At 43.6% G+C, this 23,491-nt stretch overlaps 1 protein-coding gene across 1 annotated transcript in view; it reads left to right on the forward strand.

The window, feature by feature from the left end:
* Positions 1-22,053, forward strand: part of LOC132772738 (BPI fold-containing family B member 4-like) — a 36,618-nt gene extending 14,565 nt beyond the window's left edge. Inside the window, exons 5-18 of the mRNA XM_067467126.1 lie at positions 968-1,487; positions 1,969-2,073; positions 4,380-4,523; positions 6,784-6,844; positions 9,975-10,035; positions 10,237-10,328; positions 10,616-10,828; positions 11,588-11,641; positions 13,014-13,184; positions 14,210-14,277; positions 16,162-16,204; positions 18,580-18,643; positions 19,910-19,986; positions 22,030-22,053. Of these exons, the coding sequence (XP_067323227.1) occupies positions 968-1,487; positions 1,969-2,073; positions 4,380-4,523; positions 6,784-6,844; positions 9,975-10,035; positions 10,237-10,328; positions 10,616-10,828; positions 11,588-11,641; positions 13,014-13,184; positions 14,210-14,277; positions 16,162-16,204; positions 18,580-18,643; positions 19,910-19,986; positions 22,030-22,053 (1,697 nt within the window). The remainder of the gene's footprint in view (positions 1-967; positions 1,488-1,968; positions 2,074-4,379; positions 4,524-6,783; positions 6,845-9,974; positions 10,036-10,236; positions 10,329-10,615; positions 10,829-11,587; positions 11,642-13,013; positions 13,185-14,209; positions 14,278-16,161; positions 16,205-18,579; positions 18,644-19,909; positions 19,987-22,029) is intronic.
* The last annotated feature ends 1,438 nt before the right edge of the window (positions 22,054-23,491 follow it).

Here is a 23,491-nt window from a genome sequence, read left to right on the forward strand (position 1 = left end):
TGCAATCTGGCCTACGTTTGGTTCTCTTCTCCATGAGAAGGAAGAAGGGATGGTAATGTTAATGTATGCATGGGAGTGTGTATGTGCATATACACTGAGTAAAACGTAATATTCCCTTTGCTTCTGTAACCAATGTAGCTGTATAGAGTCTGTGTATCTACTTCTTTCTCTGAAAGTGCCTAATGCAACCTGCTCACTGAAAACAGAATAAAATAACCCTTTTAATGTTTAAAAATTATTCATGACACTGAGACCTGATGAAGCAGGGTTCAAGTGGAATAATGGAACATAAAGAAGTGGTGTGACAAGCCCTAATGACCACTAGGCTTTAACTCAACAGGCTCTCCTGGAAATAATTCCACTAGTAGGCTTGGGTAACAACGGAAAAATTTGGTTCTAAACTCATTTCGTTTTTAGGGGGGCCCTTGCGTTTCGTTTTTTTAAAGAATTCCAAAATTTTCCTTTAAAAAAGTTTGAAATATAAAAAATTTCGTAAAATTACGAATCGATTCGTTAATGGCAGACGCGATTGCGTAATATGCTAAAAAAAAACCCAAATGGGACAGGGGGGAATTCTGAAGCTTCCCTCTCCCTCTGTTGTTGACTGTTGGTGTGATAGTTTATTTTTTATCATTGATAAAACAAACAACAACTATAAAACTTGCACCAGACATACGGAAATAATTACGAAACAATTACGAAACAATTTCGAAACAGTTTTGAACCAATTTCGAAACAATTACAAAACAATACGAAATAAATTGGAAAAATTGTTTCGATTTTTAATTACTCCTCACAGTAGTCCTGCATGGCGCAATATTGGATCGTATGCTAATTTAAATACGAATTAATAATGAATTACGAAATTAACGAACGAAACCGCCCAAGCCTATCCACTAGAGATGATTGCTGAGGCTGTCATATTTTGCTTCCTAATGAACTCATTTCCTGTGGTTTGCTTTTGCAGCTGTCTCCAACTCCATGGCCCAAAGCAACGCCCTCCAAGGAGCTATGACAGATCTGCCGATTGGAGGTGGTGGTGGTGGTGGTGGTGGTGGTGGTGGTGGTGGTGATGGTGATGGTGGTCTACTAGGAGGCCTCCTTGGTGGTGGTGGTGGAGGAGGCCTCCTAGGAGGTCTTACGGGGGGCTTACTTGGGGGAGGAGGGGGAGGACTGCTTGGTGGCCTCACTGGGGGCTTGCTTGGAGGGGCAGGAGGAGGCGGTGGTGGGGCTCAGAGACCGGGGGGCTATAGAGCTCCAAGTGCTATTGGTGGCAATGGTGGAGGTCCTGGTGCTGGTGGGCTGCTGGGGCCAGGAGGTCTTTTGGGTGATGGAGGTCTGCTTGGCGTTGCAGGGGTACTTGGTGGTGGTGGTGGTCTCCTTGGGAATGGAGGTCTACTGGGCAATGGAGGCCTCCTGGGTGGAGGTGGCATCCTGGGCATCCTTGGAGAAGGAGGTCTACTTTCCACCATCCAAGGGCTCACAGGGTAAGTCTTGTTTTCTGTCCTTGTGGCAATGATGCTATCATGAAAACTTTTGAAACTTTAAACAGCAGAAAAGGATCCTATGGTTACAGAGGTCTTATTATACAGTTCTTGTATGTATGTGTGTGTATCTATTGTGCAATGGATATGCTCATTTCATTGTGAAGATTGTGGAAGAGAGGGTGGCAAGAAAAAAGTGGACACACAACGTGACATGTAATCATTGGAAATTATAGTTTGAAACCAGTAAATATTTGTCAGTAAGAGGAATTAACCCCAGTAATGTGCAAATGTCAATCTGCATGAAAGCTATGTGCTAATACTCCATCTCAGGTAATAAATAGAACAAAGGGCTGTCAAACTTGACAGTAGTTAGCTCTCTTCCAATTTCCAATATACATGGATTTGGGTCCAGTTGGTAGGCATTGGATCCTTGGAACCATATAAGATGCCTCATGAGCTGTCGCCTGCATGTTTCTTACAGGTTACGGATTGTGGAGCTGACTCTTCCCAGGATAAACCTGAAGCTTGTACCTGGAATTGGGGTCCACCTGGATCTGTACACCAGGGTGGCTCTCAATGGCAAGAGGTATGTAGGACAACCTGAGACATGATCATGTTGAGGACAGAAAGCTCCTTGGCTGCACCTTGATCTTGCCTTTCCTGTGTTTACCCTTTTCTGACTCCTTTCTTAGAGACTAAGAGGAAGGCAATGGCAAACTTTCTCTGAATACATGTGGCCAAAAAGCCTAGGGCAGCCTTATTGTAGTGTGGCATAGTGCTTAGAGTGTTGGATAGTAGGCCTGGGCAACCACGGAAAAAATTGTTTCTAAAATCGATTCGTTTTTTGGGGGTTTTTTGCGTTTCGATATTTTAAAGAATTCCGAAATTTTTCTTTTAAAAAGTTCGATATTTACGAAATTTCGTAAATGTTAAAAAAATTACGAAACATTAACGAAACAAATACGAAACAATAACGAATAGATTCGTTAATGGCGGACTCGACCGCGCAATACGCTAAAAAACCTCCAAATGGGACAGGGGGAACTTCTGAAGCTTCCCTCTCTCTCTGTTGTTGACTGTTAGTGTGATATTATAATTTTTTTTCACTAATTAAACAAAAAACAACTATAAAACTTGTCCCAGACATGCGGAAATAATAACGAAACGACCTCAAACCGATAACGAAACGAATACATAACAAATCCGAAGCATTTACGAAACGAATTGAAAAATTCGTTTCATTTTTAAGTTGCTCCAGAATGGTTCGATATAGCTTCGTTATAAAAAAATAATGAATTTTTAACGAATTACGAATTAACGAAACGAAACCGCCCAGCCCTATTGGATAGCAGTTTAGGAAACCAAAGTTCAAATCATACCTTTGGAGGCTTTGGGCTCTGAAGAAGGCAAACACAAATCCTCTTAAACTGGGCTCTCCAGGCCAATGGAGACTCCACCACAGACATCAGAAGAGCTGCAAGACCAAGAACAAGCCATGAGAGTCAAGGCAAAGATCTGCCCAGAGGAAAAGTGTTCTTGCCAGGGAACCACTGACCACATAGGGAAGCTGATGAGGAAACACAACCTACAACAATCTACAGACCCACTCAGAAAATCCAACCAATGCTACGTTCAGCAAAGGACAAGAGGGATCCTCTTACTTCTGCAGGAGTCTCCCGTGTAACATGCAGCTGTGGACAAGTCTACAGAGCGACCACCAAACGCAGCAGCATTGCCCAGTACACGAATCAAGGAACATGAAAGGCACTGCAGACGACTTCAACCAGAGAAATCACACCTGAGGAACCAACCTGGACACAGCATTTTATTGGAGAACACAGAAATGCTGGACCACTCTCACAACCACCATATCAGGCTACACAGAGAAGCCATTGAAATCCACAAGCATGCGGACAATCTCAACAGAAAGGAGGAAACTATGAAAATGAACAAAATCTGGCTACCAGTATTAAAAAACAATAAATAAAGAAAAAAACTCAAACACAGGGGAACTCCAGACAAGAAATGATCAGGAACAGCTAATCACTTCTCAACAAAGGATTTCCCCCAGGCAGGAACAAGCCACACCAAAAAACTGTCAGGCCATCAAATGCTAATCAAGGTAGCCAAGTAAAACATTCACATCTAGCCCCAACAGACAAGAGTCCTTTCTCCCACCCTGGACCTTCCACAGATATATAAACCCAATTTTCCTAGTTTCCAACAGACCTCACAACCTCTGAGGATGCTTGCCATAGAAGCAGGCGAAACGTCAGGAGAGAAAAACCTACAACACAAACCCCATTGCCAAGAAAAAATCATGATAATGTCACCATAAATTAGAAGTGACTTGTTGGTGAATCCCAATACAACAAGATCCACTCCAGGCAAGACAGATCTTCTTAGTGGATAGTAGGCATGCACAATTGATAAAAAAGTTTCAAAAGTCATTACAAAACCGGGGGGGGGGGGGGGGGGAGTTTCATTTCTAAAGTGTTTCTAAAGCATCGTTACTAAAAAAAAATGTTACTATAATGAAAGTAACAAAATTATGTTACTTTTTTGTTATAGTAATTGTGCAAGTGGAGAAACTTCAGAGGCTCCTCCCTCCCTCCTTGGTACAGCTATTGGGGTGAAACTTGCTACTATGGTAGAACACATTTGCTTCTAACGGACATTGATGTACTGTACTATCTCTTCCAATGGCTTCTAAACAAAAAAGTTATATAAAAGATGCCCACTGTGTTGAGATAGTAGGACAACGAATCCAAGTTTCTTGGAAACATTATTGGGAGAAGAAGCCCAACATGCTTGTTGAGAGTTTGGAAAAGGATACTTGGAATTTGTGAGGGAATTCACTCAATTAATTGTTTCCTTCTCCTTTCAATTTAGCTTCCTGGGCTTGCTTGACATTGCAGTGGAGGTGAACATCACCGCAGTTGTCCGACTGACCATGGATGGGATCGGATATCCCAGGCTAGTGATTGACCACTGTGATACTCTTCTTGGAGGGATCAGAATCCGGCTCCTCAGAGGGTAAGCACGATCAGATGTGGATTCTAAATACTGTCAGTCTTAGAGTTACAAACATCCAACTTACAAACAACTCATAGTTAAGAATGGGGCTGAGGGTACCGTTGTGCCTGGGGACTATAGCTCTTAGTGAAAGAGGCATGGACATGACATCTTTCCCCCAGGGGATTGCTTCTTGCCCTCCTTTAGGAAACTGGAACTCTCAACGACCCAAACACTGTAGACAACTCAAAATAAGATTTATTGTTCACAAAGAGTTATCTCTTTAAGGCAATAAGCTGGAAGTTTCAAAGGGGTGAAGGAAAATATACATCATAGTCTCTGTTTGTCTTGGGACCAAAGAGTTTGCAGCTGATAAGCTTTTCCAAGTTTCCTCTTTCCTCAATGGCTGTGAATATCGGAATAATCACAACCCCAATTCCAATGGCCTATATCCGAAGGGACAAGGCCTTCCTCTGGTGCCAAAGGAACTGGTTTGAAGGCGCTTGAGACTTCCCAACATCATTCAGGTTGATCTGAACATGAAGCATAAGTCTCAAGGGTAAGAACTTCAGAATTGATGCTGAGAGGTAACTTAATCAGGGGCTTTTAGAGCTGAGTCTCTTACGTCCATCTGGTAGAAAATCTGATGGTGGAATAAAAAAGGGAATCACTCCCCTTCTCCAGGAAGAGGTGGAGCTGAGAAACTGGACCATTCAACTGGTGCAAACAACATTGATTGCCAACTGGTGCAAACAACATTGATTGCCAGCAATAAATAACAAATCAATCCAACTATACATAGGCAGGGTAAAAAGGCAGGATTAAGCATGATACAACAGTTTAAATCTTGCAACTAACAGTTCTACATATAGGTGGTGCCACTCGCGCAGTCACACTGAGACAAGAGGAAATGAGAGAAATAGGAATGGAAACTCACTCCTGAAAGAGTTATTATCACAGGGGGAAAGGGTTTCCACTGAAGCTTCCTCACCAATCCTTGTTTCCATAACAAGCTAAATGTTTCACAATCCAATTATCACAGGGAAAGAAACTGAGGTGAAATCCTCTGAACAGAGGCACAGACAGCTAAAGAAACCCCACAGAGATGTGAACCCTTCCCCATGCTATACAAAGCACATACACACACTTATATGTAAGAGTCACACTTTAAAATGCACCTGTTCTGCCTTACAAACAAATTCAGTTTAAGAACAAACATCCAGAACCTATTTTGTTTGTAACTTCGAGACTGCGTGTACATACATTGATTGGGGAGACATCATTGGTTTTCTCTCTAAAATCAAACTTGCTAGTTGTAAGGTCTTAAGTCTCAATTACTTCCCTAGATCTAGGGAAGACATGCTACCCCTCTATTCTGCTTTGGTTAGACCACACCTGGAATACTGTGTCCAATTCTGGGCACCACAATTCAAGAGAGATATTGACAAGCTGGAATGTGTCCAGAGGAGGGCAACTAAAATGATCAAGGGTCTGGAGAACAAGCCCTATGAGGAGCGGCTTAGGGAACTGGGTATGCTTAGCCTGAAGAAGAGAAGGCTGAGAGGAGATATGATAGCCATGTATAAATATGTGAGGGGAAGCTACAGGGAGGAGGAGGGAGCAAGCTTGTTTTCTGCTTCCTTGGAGACTAGGACGCAATGGAAGAATGGCTTCAAACTACAAGAGAGGAGATTCCATCTGAACATGAGGAAGAACTTCCTGACTGTGAGAGCCATTCAGCAGTGGAACTCTCTGCCCCAGAGTTTGGTGCAGGCTCCTTCTTTGGAAGCTTTTAAGCAGAGGCTGGATGGCCATCTGTCAGGGGTGATTTGAATGCAATATTCCTGCTTCTTGGCAGAATGGGGTTGGACTGGATGGCCCATGAGGTCTCTTCCAACTCTTACATTCTATGATTCTATGATGCTCCCGGCTTCTGGGAAGCATGCAAACATCACTTCCTATGAGCCTATACCATCGCCAAGGGGTTCCTGGATTGCCCCCTCCAAGAATTGGATGTATTGACCTCATAATGCATTATTCTTTTAGGTGTCCATTTTCTGAGCCTATAAATGGGGGCACTACAGAAGCAACAGTGTTCCCTTGCTACTTGTATATTTTAATTATTTTTTTTTTGAAAAACCGTGAAAAAGTGAGCCTGCGAAAAGCGAGCTGCGAAGTAGCGAGGGAAACTGTATTGCAGTGTTACAGAGGGGTGGGCTTTTTGATTGCTCAGATTTCCTTTTCAAGGTCTTCTCCTGTTTTTTTTCCCTTTTGTCTCCAGCCTGCTTCCAATTGTGGACCATTTATTAGCACGCATCCTGAACAGACTTCTTCCAGATTTGGTAAGTGACTCTAACACAGTTGGCCCTCACTTTTGTTGGATTAACTGTTGAGGATTTGAAAATTTGTGAATGTTATAAATATTAATATATTCTCCCTAGGAATCTTTAGGACCTCTTGGTGACCATACAGTCATGTTGGGGGACCTAGAAATTCCTAGAGATAATAATACTTACAGAGAAAACACTTCAAAAACAGTCACTTTAATACAAAACTGCACTTAACCAAATCCGAAAGCTCTCCAAAGCTCTAGGTGCTCTTACTCCCTATTACAGGGAAAACCAACTGATCCCTAATCCATCTAAAACACAGACATGCGCCTTTCACCTTAAGAACAGACAAGCATCCTGAGCTCTGAGGATCACCTGGGAAGGAATCCCACAGGAGCATTGCAGCGCACCCAAATACCTGGGAGTCACTCTGGACCGTGCTCTGACCTACAAGAAGCACTGCCTGAACATCAAATAAAAAGTGGGCACTAGAAACAACATCATACGAAAGCTGACTGGCACAACCTGGGGATCACAACCAGATACAGTGAAGACATCTGCCCTTGTGCTATGCTACTCTGCTGCTGAGTATGCATGCCCAGTGTGGAACACATCTCACCACACTAAAACAGTAGATGTGGCTCTTAATGAGACATGCCGCATTATCACAGGGTGTCTGTACCCCACACCACTGGAGAAATTACACTGCTTAGCCGGTATTGCACCACCTGATATCCGCCAGGAAGTAGCAGCCAATAGTGAAAGGACCAAGGCAGAGACATCTCCAGCTCATCCCCTGTTTGGGTATCAGCCAGCACGTCAACGACTTAAATCAAGACATAGTTTTCTTAGATCTACAGAGACACTCGCTGGAACACCCCAGCAAGCGAGAGTCCAAAAGTGGCAGGCCCAAACCCAGCACCTCAATTCATGGGTGATACCAGATGAGAGACTCCCCCCTGGGCACTCAGAAGACTGGGTGACTTGGAAGGCGCTGAACAGATTGCGCTCTGGCACCACGAGATGCAGAGCCAATCTTAAGAAATGGGGCTACAGGGTGGAATCCTTGGCATGCGAGTGTGGAGAAGAGCAAACCACTGACCACCTGCTGCAATGCACCCTGAGCCCTGCTGCATGCACAATGGAGGACCTTCTTGCGGCAACCCCAGAGGCACTCCAAATGGCCAGATACTGGTCAAAGGGCATTTTACCAAATACCAAATTTGCAAAATCTGTGTGTGTTTTTTTTTCCTTTTTCTTTTTAATCTGCGTGTTTGTTTTGCTCTGTTAGAATTGTAATACAATGGTTGCTGATGACACGATAAATAAAAAAAAAAAAAACCAAATCCGAATGACAACTGATTTGATACAAATATTGAATTTGTGAAATAACTTTGTGTGCCATAATAATTGTTTTGTATTTTCCAAATTCAGCACCCCAAAACTCATTGAGAAATAGGTAGTGTATTGCAAATTGTTTTTCATCCCATGCCTCTGATCTAGGAGAAAATGAAAAGGCACGGTGCTGGTACAGCTGTACCAGGAGCTCCAACTTCATTTTCTTTCTATTGAGTATTTGCATGTATTCCAAAGTTCCCTGCATTTTGCAATAAGGTGGCTTCCCTTGCTCTGCAATTATAGGGCCAATGACCCGTCAATCATCATTATGTTCTTTAGTTCCATCCCTTTCCCCAGGGCTCTGGGAGGGAAAAGAAAGACTTCAGGCAATCTTTCAGTTTTGGAAGCCCAGTTACAGGATGTGAGCTTTCCCAACCTGTAGAGAAGCTTTGTTTCTCACAACATCTGGGGGAAACAGCCCTAAAGCTTCTAAGGAAAACAGTTTGACAGCACAACCCTTCATGGGGTTAAAGATACAGATCCACATCATTCGTGGAGAAAATCCAAAAGGACTCGAGAGCAGTACGTGTGAAAAAGATCTTGGAGTCCTTGTGGACAACAAGTTAAACATGAGCCAGGAATGTGATGTGGCGGCAAAAAAAACCAATGGGATTTTGGCCTGCATCAATAGGAGCATAGTGTCCAGGGAAGTCATGCTCCCCATGCTCTATTCCGCTTTGGTGAGACCACTTTACCTGGAATATTGTGTCCAATTCTGGGCACCACAATTCAAGAGAGATATTGACAAGCTGGAATGTGTCCAGAGGAGGACGACTCAAATGATCAAGGGTCTGGAGAACAAGCCCTATGAGGAGCGGCTTAAGGAGCTGGGCATGTTTAGCCTGAAGAAGAGAAGGCTGAGAGGGGATATGATAACCATGTATAAATATGAGAGAGGAAGCCACAGGGAGGAGGAGGGAGCAAGCTTGTTTTCTGCTTCCCTGGAGACTAGGACGCAATGGAACAATGGCTTCAAACTACAAGAGAGGAGATTCCATCTGAACACGAGGAAGAACTTCCTGACTGTGAGAGCCGTTCAGCAGTGGAACTCTCTGCTCCTGAGTGTGGTGGAGGCTCCTTCTTTGGAAGGTTTTAAACAGAGGCTGGATGGCCATCTGTCAGGGGTGATTTGAATGCAATATTCCTGCTTCTTGGCAGAATGGGGTTGGACTGGATGGCCCATGAGGTCTCTTCCAACTCTTTGATTCTATGATTCCATGACTCCAGCTGGAAAATCCACAAGGTCTTGGCTGGTAGGTCTACTCGGGTAACCAGAAGCAATTGGAGCCGGGAGTAGGGCCCACACCAGCAGAGCCTAGAAAACAGATTGCCCGGGAGGGGTCAAAAAAGGTTTTCCTTGTTAAAGGAAGAAATAGTTCTCCAAGCAAGGTGCTTACTAGTTGATTCAAAGCCTTGAAGCATTTGTTTAATTTGTTGAAGATCTAAGAAGTATTTGATTGTTTGTTGAAGACTTAGACATTAATAAAGGACTTTGTTAAACCTTTCAAGCTTCTAAAGACTCTGTATAGGGAAATCCTTAGGGCCTCTCAGTTGAGGCACCCTGGCTTCCCGTTGGGCATGAAGAGCACGTTCTATTCAAAAGCCAACTGCTATAGGCCCTACACGTGACAGCACAGGCACTGAGGGAAAGGGGAATGAGTAGGCAAACAATTGCTCTTATTTTAACAATATCCTGACATTTTGCTTCAAATATCTCATTAGAATATCTCCTTGGATTTTCCAGCTTTGTCCCGTCATTGATGTTGTCCTTGGTCTCGTCAATGATGAGCTGGGATTCGTGAATGGTAAGTTTTTTTGCTTGCAATTTGGTCTTTCTTGGGTGCATCTACACTGCAGAGTGGATGAAGTTTGACATGATTTTCACTGACGTAGCTCTACCAGGATCCAGTGCTCTGCTTTGTATGATGGCTGCTTGGCCATAGAAGCATGGAGAGATGACTACCAACAAAAGCCCAAGAGATCTCTCTTCTTGATTTTCCTTGCAGCTATAGTCCCTCTTGGTTTGTTAGGAAGCATCCAGTACACCGTATCCAGCCTTCCAATCATCACAGGACAATTCCTGGAGATCGATTTAAATGTAAGTCTAACTTTGCTGAGATGGGTCTTGCTATATCTACCATCCTCTATCTCCCTTCTAACAACACAAAGCAAAGAAAGATGGAATGAATCCTGGAATGCTAGAATGAAGGAAAGCAGACCAAGTTTCCATAAAGCGTAACTCCTCATGGCCCAGAATTTAATTTACCTGCATCTGACATAATATGTCTTCTCTTGGCATTTTCTAAGTCCAGCAGGTAAGTTTAGGTCAATGACCCCTTAGGAGCTTCTCCCTTAATTTGTGATTCTTTTGCCCTTTCCTTCTAGACCATTGTAGGGGCTGTGGCTGGACCTCTCCTGGACTATCCACTGGGCAAGCCAGAATCCGTCCCTTTGCCTGCAAGGGTGCCCATGCCTCCATTGCCACCGATGGATGAGACCACCAACTCCCAGCTGGGACTCTCTGTCAATTTCCTGAGAGCTGTCATTGCCCTCTTGCAGAAGCAAGGAGCTTTGGACATTGAAATATCTGATGGGATGGTGAGTTGAAGCCCAGGTCCTCAGTGGGCCAAACTCTGAGAACTTTGTAGAGATGCACAGAATATTTGAAAACTCAAAGATTCACCCTATTAAGAGCATATCAAGTATATGAAAATCTTAATGTAGAGCTCCCTCCCCAAGATCCTTCTTCAAATTTTGCCATATGCACCAGTGTGATGTGCTTTGAACATGGGACTATGACTATGGAGACTAACTTTGATTCCCAACTCAACCATTGAAACCAACTAGTTGACCTTGTGCAAGTCACACACCCTCAGCCTCAGAGGAAGGGAAAGGAAAAGAGGTTTCATAGGTTGGAAATGGCTTCAAGGCACACAACAACAGGATAAAATAGGATCAAAAGAGTTTCAAACCATGTGCATCAGCCTCTTGAGATAACTCAGTGAGGCCCAACAGCAATAATGAATAGCCCATGGCATGGATCCCAAGATCTTTTAAAAATACAACTCCCAAGATTCCACAGCAGTTAGCCATGAGATTTAAAGTAGTGCCAAACTGCATTAACTCTACAGTGTGGATGCAACTCTACTAAAGCCAATTGTGATGAAATAGTTGGAGCCCTGGGTCACAACTCTGGAGGCCAGGGTTCATTCCCTACTCAGCCCCAGAATATTCTGTGATAGGGTTGCATTATTCAGAAAGGACCTGTAGGCACACAAGAACAACAACAATCCAGTATTGGATAATTTTGTGTATCCATGGATATATTTTGCATAACTTTCTTTTTTCATTTCCCAGTTCCCTGAGCTTCCTCCCCTGGTAACCTCAACTCTTGGAGCATTGATTCCTGCGGTAAGTGGACTCACTTGTCTCAGGCCCATCTACACTGTCATGTAATGGAGTTTGGAATTGTATCATGTAGTCAGTGTAGAATCATAGATTGCAGTTCAATGTGGTTGTGTGGCAGTGTAGATGGTGCCTCAGTCTGTAATTGAAGAATTCCATTGGTAGCCCCACTGTTTACACATTCTAGGAGGGGCAGAATGGGGCAATGGTTTCTATGTGGAACTAGTAGGTCCGGGTTTGAACCCTGCTTAACCCTTGAAACCTCAGCCTTGGAGGAAGACAATAGAAACAGAGGTCCTCTGAACAAACCTTCGAAAGAAAGCCCAAGGAGAAGGTTATCATAGATCAGAGGCCTCTTGAAGGCACATAAGAACCAATGCCATGTGGCTGGCCAACTTCAGACAAAGGACTCTCCACTAAAGTTCTAACCCATCATAGAATCCTAGAATTGGAAATAGCCATGTCTTAAGTTTCTTCCGGAATACTAGATGTGAAGAAGCCGATCTGATCTCCCATAGCCAAGGGGCCACTGCTGAGAAGGCCCTGTCTCTCGTCCCCGCCAGCCGTGATGATGGCGGGACCGAGAGCAGGGCCTCTCCAGATCTTAAAATCCTCGAAGATTCACAAGGGGAGATTCGTTTGGACAGGTAAGTTGGGCCAGAACAGTTTAGGGCTTTATAGGTCAAAGCCAGCACTTTGAATTGTGCCCATTAGCAGACTGCCAGCCAATGAAGCTGGCACAACAGGGGAGTTGTATGCTCCCTGAGAACCACTCCAGTTAGCAACCTAGCTGCCATCCGTTGGACCAGTTGAAGCTTCCGGACAGTCTTCAAAGGTAACCCCACGTAGAGAGCATTGCAGTAGTCTATACGGGATGTAACAAGAGCATGGACTACCGTGGCCAAGTTAGACTTCCCAAGGTACGGTCACAGCTGGTGCACACGCTTTAACTGTGTGAATGCTCCCCTGGTCACCACCGAGACCTGAGGTTCCAGGCTCAGCGATGAGTCCAGGATCACACCCAGACTGCGAACCTGCATCTTATGTATAGCTCACTAAACAGTGTTTCAGTGATGAGCTCTGATTCCAGCTGCTCTGCTGAAAGGCGCTAATTTAATGGTTTAGGAGTGACTCCTAGATCTATGAGATTGGCTTCTTTGCAATGGATTTGGTTAGCTGTGGAGAGTTGTTTGAGTTCCTGTTTGAATAGTAGGATTATTCATGACATGCATTTCCCTTTTGAACTTCCCTCTTGTCTGAACTCTCTGCTTTGCTGGTCATTTTCCACTACTACTTCAACTCTAGTCCCTTCAAGTCTTCTCTTCTTCAAGCCAAGCATGCCTATAGTGTCAGCACTGTTCCTTGGTGACACCCTCAGGTTTTCCCGAAGTTCCCAGAGCCCCGTCCTCTGCTTCTGAAGGTGACGGTCGCTGAGGTCCCCTCCGTGAAGCTGCGGAAAGACAAGGGTCTGATCCAGCTCAAAGCTACGGCAGAAGTCCTGGCCTCCAAGACCAATGACGAGTACCAGTCTCTCTGTGTCCTAAACATTGTGAGTATACGGAGGCATAGAACTTTAGTTTTATTACTTTTTACATTGCATGACACTATACCAGTGGTTCTCAACCTTCCTAATGCCGCAACCCCTTAATACAGTTCCTCATGTTGTGGTGACCCCCAACCATAACCCTAACATTATGAATCACCTTGTAAATAATGATCTGCAGGATGTATTTTCATTCACTGGAGCAAATTTGGCATAAATACCCGGTATGCCCAAATTTGAATACTGGTGGGGTTGGCGTGGGGATTGATTTTGTCATTTGGGAGTTGTAGTTGCTGGGATTTATAGTTAACATGTAAACAAAGAGCATTCTGAACCCCACCAACAATGGAATTGAACCAAAGTTGGCACAGAGAACTCCCATGATCAACAGAAAATACTGGAAGGGTTTGGTGGGCATTGACCTTGAGTTTGGGAGCTGTAGTTTGCCTACATCCAGAGAGCATTGTGGACTCAAACAATGATGGACCTGGACCAAACTTGGCATGGATACTCAATATGCCCAAATGTGAACACTGATGGGGTTTGAGGAAAATAGACTTTGACATTTGGTAGTTGTATTTGCTGGGATTTATAGTTCACCTACAATCAAGGAGCGTTCTGAACCCCACCAATGATAGAATTGGGCCAAACTTCCCACACAGAACCCCAATGACCAACAGAAAATACTGTGTTTTCTGATGGTCTTTGGCAACCCCTCTGATACCCCTTCGCGACCCCCCCAGGAGTCCTGACCCCCAGGTTGAGAAACACTGCACTATACAGTAGAATTAATGCCACTTGACATCACTTTAACTGGCACATGAAAGGCTAAAGAACATGTGAAGCTACAACTCCCAGGATTCCATAGCACTGAACCATGGCAATTGGTGTCAAACAGCATTAATTCTGCAATGTAGATATATTCCTAGTGGAAGGAGCAGAATACTTTGTGAAGTTTGGTGGGCCATGTGGGTCTGCTTGTTAAAATGCAGTGTTTGGATGCACCAATTCCTGCCTTTTTTACGCTGTAGGATTGTTCTTTGCTGGCCATGTTTTCTGTCGAAGACAACAAGCTGAAAATCAAAGTCAGTCTTGACAAGTAAGTCTTAATTTGAAAATCTTAATTGAAATGATTGGCAGAGCCAATGGAGAATTGCCCTGACTTTTTATTACAAGTGCAATGGCCAAGTTTAATTGTGCTGGTATGGCTGTACCAGGAGCTCCAACTTTATTTTCTTTCTGTTATCTGCTTGCAGTCATAGGGCAGGCCTCCTGTCCATTATAATTAAGGTTTGGTTCCGCCCCTTGTTCAGGGCTCTGGGAGGGAAAGGAGCCATTTTTGGGTCAGTCTCTCATAAGGAAGCTAAACTATAGGATGTAGACCAGCTCGTCCCGTAGAAAAGCTTCTTTTCTCAAGAACATCCGGGGAAACAGAAACAGAAATTCCAGGGAAAAGGTCCCAAGGTTCTGGCTGAGAGCTCACAGCCTCTCAGCCTCACAGCAAACAGAGGGAAAACAGCCCTGAAGTTCTCAAAGAATTCTCGGAGGGAGGACAGCACTACTGATCCACGGAACTCCATCTGAAATATCTACAAGCCTCAGCTGGTAGGTCTACTCGATACCCAGACGCATTTGGAATCGGTAGTAGGACCCACACCGATGAGGCATAGATATTAAGCAGCCTGGAAGAGGTTAAATAGGGTTTTTTCCTACAGAGAAAGTACAGTTAATCAAAGTCAGGTACCAGCCCATTGAGGACTAGACTAAGAAAGCCTTGAAGTGTTGTTTGAACCATTGAAGATGTGTTGTTTGTTCCGCAATAAAGACTTTGTTGTATCATTAAAGACTCTAAAGACCATCACTTCAGAAAAATCCCTGAGAACCTCTCTTTGAGACGCCCTGGCTTCCCACTGGGCTTAAAGTATACGTCCTATAGAAAAGACAGCTGTTACAGGCCCAGAGATAGAATTGTTGTACATGACTTTTCATGCAAAATGAAGTCTTGGAGAGGGCTGGAAATGTAGCTGTTTCAACCTGAAAACAGGATTTTGAGCAGAAGCTGTGTGGTCATCTGTTGGGAGGGTTTTTATTACACATTCCTGTATGGTAGATTGGAGTTGGTTTGGATAGCCTCTTGGAGTATCCCCAGCTCTATGATTCCATAATATTATGTTGGCAGGGCTTTTCTATATCCTTCTGCATATATATAGAAATATGAGAGCCAGCTGAGGAGATGGATAGCATCTTCATATTCACGGGTTAGGCAAAATAAATGAAACACAGAGATATGGGATGGTTGGTACCTGGCTTGGAAACAATCCATATGAAAGGGATTTAGGAGTCTTAGTGGAACATGAGTCAAGACTGTGTGATGCAGCAGTTTAAAAGGCCAATGCAATTCTAGGCTGAATCAAGAGGAGCCAATGGTCTACTAGATTGTGGAAAGTCCTCACTTGGAATAATAGCCTTGTGTCCAGTTCTGGACCAAGCAATTCAAGGAGGAAATGGACAAGATGGAAGGTGTCAAGAGGAATGGCCAACATGGTCAAAGGATTGGAAGCCAAGTCCTCTGAGGAATGGCATAGGGAGCTGGATATGCTTAGCTTGGAGAAGAGAAGGCTGACAGAAGAGGACACAAAAACTATGCTTTAAGCACTTAAAAGGAAGTCATATTGAGGAGGTAAACAAGCTTGTGTTGTGCTTCTCTGGAAACTAGGACACAATGGGGCAATTGGTTCAAATCGCAGGAAAAGAAATTCCACTTAAACACTACGAAGGACTTCTGGGAATCCTGTGGAATCTCCTTCTCTGGAAGCTTTGAAACAGAGGACGACTGGCCATCTCTCGGCAGGGTTTTGATTGTGTTTTTCCTGCCTGGTAGATTAGGGTTGGGGTGGATGGCCCTTGGGGTCTCTTCTAACTCTAGGATTCTATGATTGTAGATTCTCTAGTTTTTCTAACGGTTGTTTGTTTGCTTCTGCAGGACCCATCTCTCCTTGGGATCTTCAAACCTTGGGAAATTTGATGTAAGAAAGAAATCAGCATGGTGGGATTTGTTGGGGGCAAATAATAAATAAAACACAAAACCCTGCTGGGTAGGTATGTGAATTAACTCCTCCTTCTCGCATTCTCCCTGTGCTGTGCATTGGACTGATTGTTTCAAGGCAAGCAGGTAGATCCAACCAAAACACTTCAGAGTCCTTATTTGTAGTTAGCAGAGATTTATAACACAGCCTTTGACCTTGTTTGCTCCTCACTGCTTTAATAAGCACACTTGAACTCTGGCTGTCATCCAAATTTCTTTGGAGGGATTACATCTTCATTCATTGCCTTAGCCGCCCTGAGTCCCTTCGGTAAGAGGGGGCATGATACAAATAAAGCCTATTATTATTATTATTATTATTATTATTATTATTATTATTTACAACTATTTACACATCTGTTCTGCTCTTGTTATATGCGGACATAAACTTACAGCAACACAACAAGAAGCAATGACTATGGCAAAACACACACATGACAAAGGATCATCATGGCAAGGAAACTGCATGGCAAGGGAGCATGCACATGTCTGTCACTTACCTTTGAACCCATAGGAACCACAGGAAATAATACAATTCTCATTATGGCTGTCATATAGGAGAACAAGCCCTATGAGGAGCGGCTTAAGGAGCTGGGCATGTTTAGCCTGAAGAAGAGAAGGCTGAGAGGAGATATGATAGCCATGTATAAATATGTGAGAGGAAGCCACAGGGAGGAGGGAGCAAGCTTGTTTTCTGCTTCCTTGGAGACTAGGACGCAATGGGAGAATGGCTTCAAACTACAAGAGAGGAGATTCCATCTGAACATGAGGAAGAACTTCCTGACTGTGAGAGCCGTTCAGCAGTGGACCTCTCTGCTCCGGAGTGTGGTGGAGGCTCCTTCTTTGGAAGCTTTGAAACAGAGGCTGGATGGCCATCTGTCAGGGGTGATTTGAATGCAACATTCCTGCTTCTTGGCAGAATGGGGTTGGACTGGATGGCCCATGAGGTCTCTTCCAATTCTTTGATTCTATGATTCTATATGGTCATGGCTCAATGGAATCATCCCCACTTGCTTAACTTTTTGGTGGAATGTTCTGTGACCACATGTCCATTAGAACTGTATTTTCCATACACTGGAGTTACAGACAGTGCATTTCTATTTAACATGGCGTTATCTACCTAACAGGGTTGAGTGCTGAAAGTGGTCAATATCACTCAGCTTACTCTGTCTGCTGTGCTTCATGCCTAGGAAATGGCTAATGATATAAACCAGTAATTGTCAAGGCACTAATGGCATAAAATCATGGTATGCAGATGGATAGAGAGCCAATGTGATGCAATGATTAGAGCACTGGATTACGACTCTGTGGAACAGGGTTCGAATCTGTGCTCAACCATAGAAACCCTTTGGGGGGTCTTGGGTGAGTCACACAACCTCAGAAAAACCCATTACGCTATGTAACAAAATTTGAAAAATGTTCTGTTGTAAGTTTGAAAGGGTTATTTCCCTTTTTGATAGTGTGTTCCTTAGGGCTGGGTAACCACGGAAAAAATTGTTTCTAAACTCGATTCGTTTTTAAGGGGTCCATCACGTTTTGTTTCTTTAAAGAATTCCGAAATTTTCCTTTTAAAAATTTCAAAATATACAAAATTTCGTAAATTTCGAGTCGATTCGTTAATGGCGGACGCAATTGCGCAATATGCTTAAAAAAACCTCCAAATATGCTAAAAAATATGCTGAAAAAACCTCCAAATGGGACAGGGGGGACTTCTGAAGCTTCCCTCTCCCTCTGTTGTTGACTGTTGGTGTGATAAAACAAACAACAACTATAAAACTTGCACCAGGCATGCGAAAATAATTACGAAACAATTTTGAAACAATTTCGAAACAATTACAAAATAAATTGAAAAATTGTTTCGAATCTATTTAACTCCTCACACTATTCCAAAATGGCTCAATATCGGATCGTAAGCTAATTTAAATACGAATTAATAACGAATTACGAAATTAACGAACGAAACCGCCCAGCCCTATTGTTCCTGACTTTGAAAAAGATATTACACTCCAGAGCCACAAACTATGTTGGATTTGTTGAGACTCAACCTCCTCCAAAGACAAAGTTTTTGCAGTTTAATAAACTTTTTCCATGTTTTTATGATAGAAGCAATTAGGAAATGACATTTAAAATTTGTTTTATTTCATTTTTTATTTAAAATATTTAAAGTATTTTTTTCAGAGGATTTTTTCCAGTTGCTTCAGTTTCAGATTTTAAAGATGTAGTTAAACACATTGGATTATACCTGGATTGGATACCTGGGTTATTTTTTTCAGTTTTGGCCAAGACAGAGACACTAAATCCCTTTTCTTTCCTCTTCAGGTCAAGCTGATGGAGGGACTGGTGGACAAGATCATTGACATTGCCTTCCTTCCTGCAATGAACAGTAAGATATTCATTGAATAAGGAGAACAAAATGTGCTGCAGGATGTCCCACAAGGACAAAGGTTTTGCAGTTTAAAGCAGTTTTTCCAAGTTTTCATAATAGAACCTATTAGGAAATGACATTTATAATCAAGGAACAAGAATCATGTTGTTGTTGTTGTTGTTGTTTATTCATTCAGTTGCTTCTGAATCTTCGTGACCTCATGGACCAGTCCACGCCAGAGCTCCATGTTGGCCGTCACCACCCCCAGCTCCTTCAAGGCCAGTCCAGTCACTTTAAGGATGCCATCCCTCCATCTTGCCCTTGGTCGGCCCCTCTTCCTTTTGCCTTCCACTTTCCCCAGCATCATTCCCTTCTCTAGGCTTTGCTGTCTCCTCATGATGTGGACAAAGGACTTCCACTTTGCCTCTAGTCTCCTTCCCTCCAGTGAGCAGTCAGGCTTCATTTCCTGGAGGATGGACTGGTTAGATCTTCTCGCAGTCCAAGGCACTCTCAAAACTTTCCTCCAGTACCACAGCTCAAAAGTGCCTCTCTTCCTTTGCTCAACCTTCCTTATGGTCCAGCTTTCACATCAATTTATTTATTTATTTATTTAGAGGATTTCTATACCGGCCTTCTCAACCTCGACGAGGGACTCAGGTCGGTTTACAGTACATATCAAATACAATCAGATAAAACATCAAATACAACTCATTACATATTAAAATAGTACAACTCAGTACAATAAAAACCTCATCATTACATCATTACAGTTTCCTACGCCAAATCGTCAATCCAGTCATGGTCATAATCATATTCATAGTCGCAGTTCATCATAATTCATCACAGGGAAGGTTCCAGGTTCAGTCTTTGAATGCCGCATTCCAGAGCCAGGTTTTTAACGATTTCCTGAACGTCAGGAGGGAGGGGGCAGATCTAACCTCTAGTGGGAGGGAGTTCCAAAGCCGGGGAGCCACCACCAAGAAGGCCCTGTCTCTCGTCCCCACCAACCGTGATTGCGAGGGTGGTGGGACCGAGAGCAGGGCCCCCCACCCCGGAAGATCTTAGTAGCCTTGATGGCTCATAGGGGAGAATCCGTTCGGACAGGTAAATAGATAGATTACTACTGGGAATACCATTGCTTTAACTATGTGGATCTTAGATGATCTTAAGGTCCTTGATGCTTCATAGGGGGAGACACGTTCGGACAGGTAAACTGGACCAGAGTCAATCCGGTTTTCCAGTGGGATTGGAGATATAATGCCCTTTTTTTCTTCCCAACTGCAGGCATCTTAGGTGGAGGCATTCCTTTGCCCAAGCTGCTGGACACAGACTTCAACAACGCAGACATTGATGTCATTGAAGTAAGTCCCAATGCCTTTGATGTATAGTTCAGTGATGTGCCAACCCAGCAAACTATACATTACTTATTGTACTGAAATACTTTTAATGTAAGCCACTTTGGGTCTCCTGTGGAGAGACTAAGCAGAGGAAACATAAACATAACAACAACTCTTTTTGGCAGAGAAGGCTAAAGAGTGACCTTGTAAACTGTTCCGTCTCCCATGAGCCTGGTTTGCCCTACCTTTCAGCTGTTTGAGGCTGCTTTCTTTTGCATTTTGTCCCAGGGCTGATGCAGTTTGCAAGAGCCCTAAAGGTTAATAGTAGCAGGTTTGGAAAGCCAGTCTGCAGGCCTCCTTTGCAGTTATTGGCCCAGAGAGTAACTTTTGAGCCCGCCCCTTTTACCAGGCCAGACCTCCATTTTGGAGTCCTCCTTGCCTGTTCAGTTCTGAAGAAGGAATCTGATGTGCTGGAGGCCAGAAAGGTAGCTCTGACAAACCACTGCAAAAACAATTGAGAATAGAGAATTGAGATATTATAGTTTTGTTGTTCATTCGTTCAGTTGTCTCCGACTCTTCGTGACCTCATGGACCAGCCCACGCCAGAGCTCCCTGTCGGCCGTCACCACCCCCAGCTCCTTCAAGGTCAGTCCAGTCACTTCAAGGATGCCATCCATCCATCCATCTCGCCCTTGGTCGGCCCCTCTTATATAGTTATTATAGTTTATTATAGTTAAGCTTAATTGAGTTATAGACAGGTTTTAAGAAGAATTGAGCTATGTATTGTCGAAGGCTTTCATGGCTGGAATCACTAGGTTCTTGTAGGTTTTTTCGGGCTATAGGGCCATGTTCTAGAGGCATTTCTCCTGACGTTTCACCTGCATCTATGGCAAGCATCCTCAGAGGATGCTCACTACCTCTGAGGGGGCTTGCCATAGATGCAGGCGAAACGTCAGGAGAAATACCTCTAGAACATGGCCCTATAGCCCAAAAAAACCTACAAGAACCTAAGAATTGAGCTATAGTTAGATTATAAGAGAGTTATAGAGTGTAAAGAAGAACAGTATTGAGCTTTGAGAATTGAGTTTTACAGAGTCTTATAGAGAGAGAGAGACTGCATTGCCTTATCTCCAAGGCAAATCTAGAGCTTAGATAGATAGGGAAAGATTTGTTCTTTCTAAAAGGCAACAGCTCTGGATTAGGGTGAAGGATCCCTGTATCCCTTTGCCACTTGGGGAAAGGCTGACCCCATAACTGGTGGAGATGATAAAAAAGAAATATCTATTTGGCTCATCAATTGACTGTTCTGTTTGCAACTTTGAGAAATAAATATCCTTTTTGATGTTCAGAACTTGTAATAGACTCAGTTACTGAGAACCTCAATCTTCTCAAGAAAAGCACCAGCAGTTCTCCCAGACATAAGGAACAGCACATCATAGCTTTATTTTTATAAAAATGTCTGGGTGTAATGGCACATAAACTACAATTCCCATGATTGCATAAGACTGAGCCATGGCAGTTAAAGCAATGTCAAGCTGCATTTTCTGAATTGTAGATGCTCCTTACTTCTTGGGAGGAGAGCAATGTCCAGTCTTGATAAAATAGTAAAGAGTAGAGAGACATCAGACTGGCAACCAAGATCCGCCTAGTCAAAGCCATGGTCTTCCCTGTAGTCACCTACGGATGTGAGAGCTGGACCTTAGGGAAGGCTGAGCAAAGGAAGAGAGATGCTTTTGAGCTGTGGTGTTGGGGGTGGTGACGGCTGACAAGGGAGCTCTGGCATGAGCTGGTCCATGAGGTCACGAAGAGTCGGAGACGACTGAACAAATGAACAACAAGATGCTCCTTAAGTGAGGACAATTTTCAACCTCTCACTTTCTACAATGCTTGAAATGTGAAGACTGAACTAAAATGTCATTTGGAAAAGCAAAATTGCTTATTTGAATGACTATACCCTCATACCCCCTCCCCCACTTTGAAAAACACCAGATCATCAAATTGATATGGTATCAAGCTTTTAAAATGAAACCTTCTTGATTCTTTTTATTTATTTGTTTATTTTGCAAGGATCTGCTTGTCCTGTCTGCATGAGGCATTGAGAAGAGGTTCAAAGAAGATCACGGAGACCCTTGAAGAAGACTCACATCACCACTCCACTTGTCAATCCAAATAGATTCAGATGAGACCTGATTAATTTGGGGTGAACCTGGACTTGGTTTTGGATGCTGGCGGTTTCAGACTTTGCTCCTGGCATGTTATGTTCCTGGTCCACTTTTGCTGTATCCTTGTTGCTTTGAAGAGAGCATGTGTGCATAAACATTGAGCATGTGCATGCAAGCTTATGACTTTTCTTGCATGGTTCCTTTTAAATAAAAGTTTCTGCTTGTCCATTGCATTTCTGGAATGATTTGAATGCCTTCTAATGCAGCAGCGCTTCACAGAATAACAGAATCGGAGAGTTAGAAAAGCCATATAATTCTGCTTTGTAGAAAGACACCATCCATGCCCTCCTCACAAATGGTCATCTAACCTCTGTTTACGAAATTTCAGAGAAGGAAATTCCATAAAACTCCGATTCCAAAACTATTACTGTCAGGAAGGATCCCTGCAGAGGCCATCTAGTCCAACCCCAGCTCATCTCAGTTCAACAACTCCAGCTAAAGCAACCCTATCAGGGAGCTGTCCAGCCTTATTTTGCAGATATTCCAGACTGTTCCTTCCTTTCTATTAGAGTTGTGCTTCTGGGATAAACCTTGACCTAGGCTGTTGTGGGTTTTTTCTGGGCTGTCTGGCCATGTTCTAGAAGCATTCTCTCCTGAGGTTTCACCTGCATATATGGCAGGCATCCTCAGAGATTGTGAGGACCTCACAACCTCTGAGGATGCCTTTTGTAGATGTAGGCAAAACCTCAGGAGAGAATGCTTCTAGAACATAGCCAGACAGCCCGGAAAACTCCTAGCAACCTAGTGATTCCAGCCATGAAAGCCTTTGACAAAACCTTGACCTGTTTCATGTCCTGGCTTTCAGTGGGGGCCCAATCCATTTTTGGGAGCCTCCCAAAATCAGGAGGGCAGATGTCTGTTTTCATTCTGGGGTGCCAAAAGATCCGTTTTCTATTGGCCCATTATGGGGTGGGGAGGGCTTCCCAGGTTCCCCTTCCCCTCATTTTAGGCACTGAAGCTGTCTTACTCTAGGGAGACACTCAACTGCAGGTTGACACGAGCTTTAAGGAGGCTTCTTACCTGTTTCTACTCTAGAGGATAGACGCTCGGCTACAGACAGGTGACCACACTTTCTGGGCCTGCACATCATACACACACACACTCACTTTCCAAGGGAAGGAGGCAACAGGCAAGTTCTCATTCTTACTCTAGAGAAGAGGCACTTGGCTGCAGGCAGGCACACACATTTTTTGGGCCTGTACACCACACATGCATGCATGCACTCTCTTTTCAAGGCAAGGAGGCAAGTCCTCATTTGTACTCTAGAGGAGGCACTTGGGTGCAGGCAGGTGCATGTGCTTTCTGGC

The sequence above is a fragment of the Anolis sagrei genome, chromosome 4 (assembly GCF_037176765.1).
Source record: "Anolis sagrei isolate rAnoSag1 chromosome 4, rAnoSag1.mat, whole genome shotgun sequence".
In the NCBI taxonomy this organism is placed as follows: domain Eukaryota; kingdom Metazoa; phylum Chordata; class Lepidosauria; order Squamata; family Dactyloidae; genus Anolis; species Anolis sagrei.